The sequence below is a fragment of the Elgaria multicarinata genome, chromosome 15, assembly GCF_023053635.1.
Source record: "Elgaria multicarinata webbii isolate HBS135686 ecotype San Diego chromosome 15, rElgMul1.1.pri, whole genome shotgun sequence".
Classification (NCBI taxonomy): domain Eukaryota; kingdom Metazoa; phylum Chordata; class Lepidosauria; order Squamata; family Anguidae; genus Elgaria; species Elgaria multicarinata.
Genome location: NC_086185.1, coordinates 5,101,845 through 5,111,428, shown reverse-complemented (window position 1 = coordinate 5,111,428; position 9,584 = coordinate 5,101,845). Strand labels below are relative to the sequence as shown.

General features: G+C 47.8%; 1 protein-coding gene across 2 annotated transcripts; it reads right to left on the bottom strand.

The window, feature by feature from the left end:
• Positions 1–7,445: 7,445 nt before the first annotated feature.
• SOX3 (SRY-box transcription factor 3) lies at positions 7,446–8,725 on the bottom strand. Of its 2 annotated transcripts, XM_063141703.1 has the most exons (2): positions 8,423–8,725; positions 7,446–8,371 (listed from the first exon to the last, which is right to left on the bottom strand). In XM_063141703.1, the coding sequence occupies exons 1-2, from the start codon at positions 8,481–8,483 to the stop codon at positions 7,446–7,448; spliced, it is 987 nt and encodes a 328-aa protein (XP_062997773.1). In that variant the 5' UTR covers positions 8,484–8,725. The 2 variants fall into 2 exon arrangements, with proteins under 2 accessions (XP_062997773.1, XP_062997772.1); XM_063141702.1 differs by having other exon boundaries at positions 7,446–8,725.
• Between the last annotated feature and the right edge of the window lie 859 nt (positions 8,726–9,584).

Sequence of the window (9,584 nt, the reverse complement as noted above, 5' to 3'; positions counted from 1 at the left end):
TCCCTCTTTACCTCTGTCCCCACTTTTCCTCCCTTTCCCTGATCCCCCTGCTGTGTCAAATTTTAGGTCAAAGGTGGGGAACTTTTCTTTTCTTGTTGAGGGCCAAATTACTACAGATATCATGATCTAGTTCACATGGAACAACAACCCATAGTATGGGTTGTTATTGAATCATGGTTTGTTATTACATGTGAATCCTGCAATATGATTTAACTATGGGTTGTGAACCTTGAACAACCCAGAGTTCACAATCCAACAACTAACCATGGGTTTTCTTTCTGGGTTGTTTATGGTTAAGAACTCATGGTACAACCATACTGCAGGGTTCACAAGTAACAGCGACCCATGATTCAACAACAGCCCATACTCAGGGTTGTCATTATGTGGGAACGAGGCTGATCTCAAAATGCTCTCAACACCCATGAATTCCCCAACCCTGCTTTTTATTGCAAGTTCCTTGCAGCTGTAGTTGTACTCTGTAAAGCACTATTGTACATCCATGGTACAGGATGCTGTTCCATTCCATTTCTAAAGCAGGTAACCAGATGGATCACACAACCCAGGCATCCATTTCCACAATCTTTCTTTTTTCTTATCTTCTCCATCACCTGGTATTTAGAGGTATATTGCCTCTGGATATGGAGGTTCTATTTAGCTTGAGGTGATCAGAGCTCCCCCCCCCCCATTAAGCAGTTGATTCCATCAGAGGTAATCTATTGGCTACTTACTGTTGGTGCTCAGAACCTGACCAAAAAGTGGGTAGGGGGCACCCCCTTTTTTCTCTCCTTCCATCCTTCATGGGCTGCAGGGGGAGAAACAAATTGCTCATCACAGGTTGTGAGCAGGGGGCTTTTGAAATCAGGCTGAGGGCTGCTGAGAGCCACCCCTGAAGTAGCTACCATGGCTAGTAGTCCTTGATAAGGGTCTCCTCAATGAATGCATCTAATCTTCTTTAACAGCCATCTGAAGTAGCAGCTTTTGCCACATCTTTTGCCAACAAGTTCCTTATGTTAACTTAATCATGTGCAAAGGAGATAACACCCAGTGAGGGGCAATGGCATCCTACAGTGTTGTCCAGGTGGAAATGAAGCCTTTTCTGCTGCTTAATAGCAGCATTTTGAAGGTGGTTAACTTGCATTAAAGGGGGTGAGAAACCCAGCTCCCCTGGATAGCCTAGTATGCTAGAACACGATTTGCCCTTGTATCATCTGCAATAGAAGCAACATTGAGGAGAGAATCCAGGACATGGTCTGAAGGCACATGAGGCAGCCGTGTTGCTGAAGCTAAGCCAGTCTGGTCACTGCTTGGAGGTGGGACTCCATAGGACCCAACTTGAGTTCCAGGATGGGGTATAAATGTAATAAACAAATAAATAAATAAAATCCAGAGACGTCAGTTGTGCTTTGATTGTGGATATGAGCCTTGGCAATTTCAAAACAATTGCACCCAGCAAAGTAATTGATGATCTGGAGGTACAGTAGACCAGGGGCGTTGAACTTCTTCATTTTCTTTTAAGGAAAATTATTTTGCAGGTTTCACAGGCCAGCATCCAGCTCTAAAGGGAATAAAGACCTCTGAGAGTAAGCACCATTAATATCAAGAGGACTTAACTTTGGAGTATGCATATGTAAGATTGCACTGCCTGGCTACAATCCTATGGATTTGGGAGTGCATCCCATCAAACGCTATTATGCTTAAGGCATAAGGGGACCTAACCCAAATGTTCCTACTCCCCTTTGGCACTAAAAATATAATACTAAAAAGAAATCTGTTTCCTTTCAGCACCACAATGAGATCTGAGATACATTGTCTTGCTTGTGATGAAACTGTAGTAGCTAACAGTAGCTGTTTCGAGGACATTTGATTGTAAGTTCATTGTGGGCAGGAACCTCTCCATGGCTAAGCAACAGCACATAACACCTATGAAGAGTTAAACAGCACTGTAAATATTAATCTTAAAGTGATTTTACTATAAGGATTGCCAAGGGCTTCTGAAAAGACTGCAAACTTCTCACCCCAAGGCAGGAAGAAGACCCAGACAAAGAATTTTAAAATGAAGTTTGAAAACAAATGGGTTGGTTCCCCATTTTTGTTTGTTGCTTTTTAAAAAAGAGAATGGAAGACAACAGGAAATTGCCAATTCTGTGCTGAAATGGGGGATGTCTCAGCTTTGCTTCCCTTTGATTAAATAATGGCTTCAGGTTTTCTCCAAGTGAATTTGCTTCAGCTGTTAGGAATGCATATTTATTCAGAGGTAGGTGAGTAAAGCAGAGGGAAAAAAGCTGAGATTCTCAAAAGGCCAATTTGCTCTAGAGCAGTCCCAGGGCTTCCAACGCACCCAATTAGTTCTGGCTTAAAATCATCCAAACTGCCTTTGAGGAGGTGAGGAATAAAACACAAGGCAGACAATTGTAAGAAATTAAATAATCAGCTCCTTTTTATCATGAACACCCCTGCTTTGAAAACTGTGAGGGAAGGCAACCCCCTGTTGCATCTCTCCACGTAAGATGCATTTGTTCACGGGATTTTTGGCTATTTTGAAACAGCCTTCTCCAACCTGCAGCTGTGTTTGACTACAATTGTCATCATCCCCAACAAGCAGGGCACTTGGAGAAAGGAGGAGCATGATAAAAAACTAACAACATGGAATGTTCACCTATCTGACCAATTTATTCTCTCAAGTCGTGAGGGAAATGGAGTTGATCTCCAACCAGATATGAAATTTATTCAGGTCTCCAAGCAGAGGTGCCTTTCTCCCACAGTTCTCTCCAAAACTAGCACAGCAGTGGGTCTGTTTGTAATTTCTAGGCACAGATATTTTGCACTTTTATTTTATTGGGAAGGGAAGCAGCACGCATGAACTTTGCTGGTGGTTTCTGAAAGGAGGGAAAGTTTTGCAAACTTTCTACTGCCCCTCAAGCCCAGAACTTAACTTACTTGGGAGTGAAGTCCTGTTCACAGCAGAAGGTTGTAACCTTTGGGATGTACTTCCAGGATCAGGTAGCAAGTCTCCTACTGAGAAATGCATTTTTAAAAAAGAGAGGGGGGAATTAGTTGTGAACTGGCAATCCTAGTGAGAGAGAATTGGAGAATCACACTTCTTGGGTTCATTATTCATGGGGATGGCGGGATTTAGGACAATTCCTGGAGGGTGATTCAGGGGAAGTGAGGAAAGAAATCAAGACCACCAAAACCAACCACACATCCCGAAACATCCCACCACAAACAGGATACTCAGTCTAAACTTTGTACTTCCAAGGTGCAATCCTATCGATATTTACTCAGAAGCAATAAGCCCCAATGAGTTTAATGGGACTTGCTCCAGGCTAAGTTTGTAAAGGACTAGAGCCTTAATCAATGTGTTGTGTAAGTTTGTATGGACAGAGTCCACTTCCTCAGATACATGAAGTGTTATCCTCATCAATTGACAGACTTGATAGATTGAGAGAGAGAGAAAAGAAGGTTTTTGGTATAAAAATACAGCCTGTGGCTTAAATTTGGGAGAAAATCTCAGTCTACTGGGAGATATTGCTGTGCTGTAAGAAGGGAAAAAAACACAGTGATTTTTTAAAAACACACACAACAAAACCCAGTTATCTTATTGTGGAGTCCTACACATGTTTGCCCAGACGTTCTATAGTTTTCAACAGTCCCGGATTCCTAGTAAGTGTTTAGGGTCAACAGCCCTAATCATATTTATGTGAAAGTCCATCCCATTGATCGCAGTGGAACCTAATGTACACTTACTCAGGAGGAAACCCCTTTGAACTCAGTCAGAAGTAAGTACACTTAGATGCAGGCTTTTAAGTTATTTTGGGCTGCAATCCCTTACTACACACTTTCTTGCTAGTAAAGTAGGCACTATTTGAGTCTCAATTTAGAATAAAACTTTTAAAATTTACGTAGCTAAATAGTAAAATAAAACAGGATTTAGGCATGATTACGCCAACAGTTCTAGAACGCTTAAAAGGAAATACGTGAATAAAAGTACTTGAAACAAAACAAATTAAATGAAATCGGATGATTTTAAACACCATTAAAATGTTTCAATTATTTAGAGTTCTCGGGCATCCAGTACGCAATTCATTTTTAATAGAGTCTAATTAAGGTTTCTCCAACCGGATTCACACATTTGTAAATATTTCAGGACAAGACAAGGTTTTTCCGTCCCTGAACAAGCTTCTATCTCAAATTACTCCTGCTGTTAAGAGTAGGACTTTCAAGAATCAACGGAAAATTCAGAGGACACTTTCCTTGTGGATGGGAGAAAGCAACAAGTGTTTGGAAAAGAGAAAGTTTGTGTATATATGTGTGCGCATGAGGGGACCCCACCAGAAAAGCCCTCAGGTTTATCCTGTCCCATTCAGAGGTTTCTTTAGCTCTCCCTCTTTCCCCTTCCTAGATGTTTAACTTTTAAGGCGAAGATCCCAACCCAATTCCTTGGGAGGAAGTCTCAGTCCAGTGGGACTAAAATCAAGGAATAATAACAACACCCAGTGGTCAAGACTCCAACCCTCCAGCGGTTTAATCGAAAATCAGTCCCAGCCAGGTTAAAAAGGAAACCAGGAATTCCAAATCAGCCCGCTTAGGATCACCACCTCAGTCTTCTCCTTTCAGAAACAGAAGCTGCACTCATAGACCGCATGAGACAGTAAGCCCTATTGCATTCAGTGGGAATTACTTCCGAGTAAACAGGCAAATGGATCAGGCTGTCAGATCCCCCCTCCCTTTGCACTTTCTGCTTATGAACCATACCTAAACAGAGTGAATTCATTTGAAGTAGATCCAATTAGAGGGATGAAAAGGGAGCCATTTACTCATCTGTAGAACTATTAGGAAAGAAGGGAAGGAGGAAAGAAGAGAAGGCACTGAGCAGATTGCTTATGCCTCAATAATAGAAATAATAATAATAATAACAACAACAACAATAATAGCAAGAAATGTTTTAGAAAAAAGTTAACAGATAAGTAGTGCTAAATTAAAAACGCACACCTGATGCAACCCGATCCTATGCATGTTTACATGGAAGAAAGCCCTCACCCACATCCTCCTGTTCGAGGAGGCTTTTTGTAGATTAGAAAAAGGGAAATGAAATTGGCCGAAGGATCATTTATGGCATTTCAACTAAAGCAAGGGAGATCAACCGGATCGCTGCCCCGACACAACTGGTCAAGGTGTTTGGTTTTGGTGTCTTTGGCTTGGAGCGAACTTTAAGTGTGAAGACCAGGTTTAAAACTGGATCAAGGGATATCACTGTGATTATTGAATTCTGGGTGCCATGTAGACATCCCTGTTTAAATAAAGAAAGGTGACATTTGTTATCGCTTTCCTGTGCATCCTGGTTCAAGTCAGAAGTGAAGCCCCACCGAGTTCAAATGAGGTTCTTTGCAAGCCCACCTGCCTGATTTACACCAAGCAGGATAGGACACTTGGAAAACATATTGAAAACTGTCTATGGCATGAGTCCTGGGCCCCAACAGTTGTCACTACTGTTATAAACCATTTTATAGCAATAGTGTAGATTCTGGTGGCTTTCTGGCACCGTGATTCCCAATCCAGTTAAGTGCAAGGAATTCGGGACTGAAAACACACAAGCCTATGCGAGGTTTGCGCTGTGTGATTTATTCCTTCAGCAAATTGCATTAAGGATCGCAACCTTCACACCATTGGGTGCAGGGGCTTAAGAGCCAGCGATCCTCAAGGTTGCTGAGGATCTCTTTCCTGCCTCAAGCAATTTACTTTTAAATAGCCCTTGCTCTTCCGCCTCCACGCCCCAAATCACCAGCAGCCACAGAAAGGCTGAAAAGTTTCCTCGCATTTCTGCGCACTTAGTTGAGACTGAGTAAATCCAATTGAACAGCATGCGGCTCAAATCAGGAAAACTCTTCACAGGGGACCAGGCTGAACTCCCAGGCAAGACTCACTCCCAGCGGGCCCCTGATTCCCCGTACGAAGCAGGATCTAACACTTTCAAAGGGGGTTGAAAATGCTATATGGAATGTGTCACAGGCCCCAACAGTTGTCAGTGCACTTCGATATCGTGTAGATCTTGCTCTGCAGTAAGAGAGTATTTAAGATTTCAGCCTTATTACTTCAGAATAAACAGAGAAGGATCATGCATCACCACCACCCAGAAGTCATTTACTCCAGAGTAATACCAACGGGATCGAGGCCCCTTTCCACCGCTTTTGAATTCTCTTTCTGAAAGAAAGGCTGGAGACGAAGCGGCTGTTATAAAATTTATTGTTCTCTTTTAAAGTTCTTTCTTTCAGGGGGAGGAAGAAGGGGAAAAGTCAGTTCTCTTCAAAGAAATCCGAGACACACAACAACAACAACAACAACAAAATAATAATAATAATAACAACCTAAAACGACCTGTTTCGTGGGGCTGATATGGTCTCCAAACTATCCCACGAACAAATCCACAAACGGAAAAAAAGGAGGGGGAAAAGAGGATCATTTACAGAAATGTACAAGCGCCCAGGAAGTAGACCAGAGAAAGATTCCCCCTTTCTTTGCGTTACACTCGAGACTCCTCTCTCCCGCCAACCTCAAAAGCAAACGTGACTTCCCCATAAAGTCTCATAAATTCGGATTCACTTCTAGCTCGCATACCCGCTTCGCATCAAGAGTTCCGCCCCTCACCCAAAGCAAACTTTACTCAGAAGTAAGCCTTCCCTGGGTTCCAAATGGGAAAACAAACTTCGGAGCTCACCGAGAATTAAAATAGTACAAGCTGAGGAAAGGATGCCTTTAATTTTGAAAGAGGATTTACATTTTAAAATAACCATAATAACGAGGCTCCGGACAAGGGTGTTTTAACGGGGTTAAAGAGAAGGGAAACCAAGCATTCCACCCCAACAATTAAAACGAAAAATGTAAACATTTAAGATCGAGGCGAGCGACCATTTCGCCTTTATGTCTTTTTAAGAATCCTTTTCTCAAAAGGCAGGGCGGGGGGGGGGAAGAGAAAAACACCCCACAAACGATTAAAAAATATATACCAAACATCCCCAAAGTTGCTGTCCAAATTGGGAGGAAGGGGCGGAGGGCGAAAATCTCACAGCGGCTCTTGTAAAGGTTAGCAGTAAATTGTGCTCTATTCAGACAAGTAATTCACTTTTATTTTTACACATTTAAAAAAAAAAACCGGGGGGGGGGAAAGGAAAAGAAAGAGAAACAGGAGTTCTTTTGACCAGAGTTAGTTGGCAAAGTTCCGCTTCGCCCCCTTCTCCGCCCCCACAAGATTTCGCTTGCCTGGAAGTTAGGGAGATCCTGTCTAAACGGGAGTTAGAAGCCCCGGCGGCCGGCTGCGCGCTGGGGAGCCGTCCAAAGGCGCCCGGAGCCGCGCCGCCCGCCCGCCTCCCCGACGGGGCGCACGGTGGGCGCGCTTTGCGGCGGAGGTGGAGGAAGGCGGCGGCGCCCCCCCGGGTGGTGGTGGGGGGCTAGATGTGCGTCAGCGGGACCGTCCCGTTCACGGCGCTGCCGGCGCTCGGGTAGTGTTGGTGGACGCCGTGTAGCCGGGTGCCCTGGAGCGCCGCCGCCGCCCCCGCCGGGTCGGCCGCGTCGCCGCCGGGCGGCAGGTACATGCTGATCATATCCCGCAGGTCGCCCAGGCAGGCCCGCTGCGAGTGCGAGGCGATGGCCGGCGGCGGCGAGCTGGGCTCCGACTTGACCACCGAGCCCATAGTCCCCAGGCTCATGGCGTGCGCCCCCGACGGCTGCTGGCCGTAGGCGGCGGCGGCGGCGGCGGCGGCCATGCTGTAGGTGGAGGCGGCGGCCGACATGTAGGGCTGCGCGCTGGTCATGATGGGGCTGTATTGGAGGCCGCTCACGTCGTAGCGGTTCAGGGGCTGCAGCTGCGCGTTGCCCATGGCCGGGTGCTGCCCGTAGCCGAGCTGCTCGGGCATCAGCGAGGCGTAGGCGCCGTTGGGCCAGCCGTTCATGTGCGCGTACGAGTCCAGGCGCTGGCCCACCCCGACGGGGCTGCCCACGCCGCCGCCCCCCGTGCCGCCCGGGCCGCCGCCGCCGCCCCCCGGGCCGCCCGCGCCGCCGGGGCTCAGCAGGCTGCCCGGCAGCGCGTACTTGTCCTTCTTGAGCAGCGTCTTGGTCTTGCGCCGGGGCCGGTATTTGTAATCCGGATACTCCTTCATGTGGACGGCGCGCAGCCGCTTGGCCTCGTCGATGAAGGGCCGCTTCTCGCCGTCACTCAGCAGCTTCCAGTCGGCGCCCAGCCGCTTGGAGATCTCCGAGTTGTGCATCTTGGGGTTCTCCTGGGCCATCTTGCGCCGCTGGCCACGCGACCACACCATGAAGGCGTTCATGGGCCGCTTCACGCGGTCCTGGTCCGTGGCCCCGTTCCCGCCGCCGCCTCCGCCTCCGCCGCCCCCGCCGCCGACTCCTTTGCCGTTGCCGCCCGAGCCTCCTCCTCCTCCGGTGTTCGGCTGGGGGCCCTTGAGCTCGCCCTCCAGCATGCTGTACATGGCCGGAGCGGGCAGGAGATGCGCCAGCGTGGCGACGGGGAGGGCGGGCGAAACGGACCAGCGGAAGAAAGAGTGCGAGGAGGCCACAGAGGCTCGCGGGCCCGGCTGCTAACTTTTCCGGCAGCGCAGCCCCCGTCGCAGAAGCAAGAGAAGCCGCCTGTCTCGGCTTTAGCTGCCTGGCACTCTTCCGACGGCTTCTTCTCGCCAATTGCTTCCCGTTCTCCAAACTCTCCGGCCCTATCCAAGCTTTCGCCTTTCTCTCTGGGCCATTTGATTGACGGCCTATAAATGAGAAGCCGGCGGCCAATCAGAGCGCAGACCCCGACAGGCCCCTGACGCAGGGTAATTGACCAGGCTCGCTCGCTATCTACTCCTTCCCCGCCCCGTCGAAAGCCGAAACTTTTAGGGGGCGCCTCTTTCCTCCCCCACCCCAAGCGCTGTGTATATGGATGGATTCGTTTTATTTATTGCATTTCAATCCCGCCCAATTGTCCAAGCTATGTGGGGTGTGTGTGTGTGTTTCTTTCACTGTCGTGAATATGATTTTGAGTGGGTCATTAAGTCTCTCTCTCTCTCTCTCACTCACTCACTCACTCACTCACTCACTCACACACACACACACACACACACACACACACACTTATTGAATGGACACTTTTTAGAAACGCCGTGCCCATTTCCCCCCACCATCCATCTATTGTGGTCTTTCCCCTGGAAACTAGATCAAGTTTGTGGATCCGGCAATCAGACAGGAATCTCCGAAGAAAGCGCCACGGAGTTCAACCTGCGTCCAGGTGAATGGGTACAAGATTGCACCCTGAGGCAACCTTTCTGGGCGAAGCTTTCGATCCTCGTGTTACGCACGTTCGCTCCGAATTAAACCCTTCTGCAGTGAGACGCGCTTCCCAGAAAACATGCCCCTTGCAACTCAAGCTGTGAGGTGGCAGCCAATTCGGGGCTTGGGATTTCTCCCTTTCCCCTGGGGGTGGGGCGGAAGGAAGGAAGAAAAAAAGAAGGAGCTCTTTTCAACCCTGGGCTTCACGAAACATTTCCTCCTGAACGAAGCGCAGCTGCAGAGGAGCCCTGCCGGAACAAAATAGC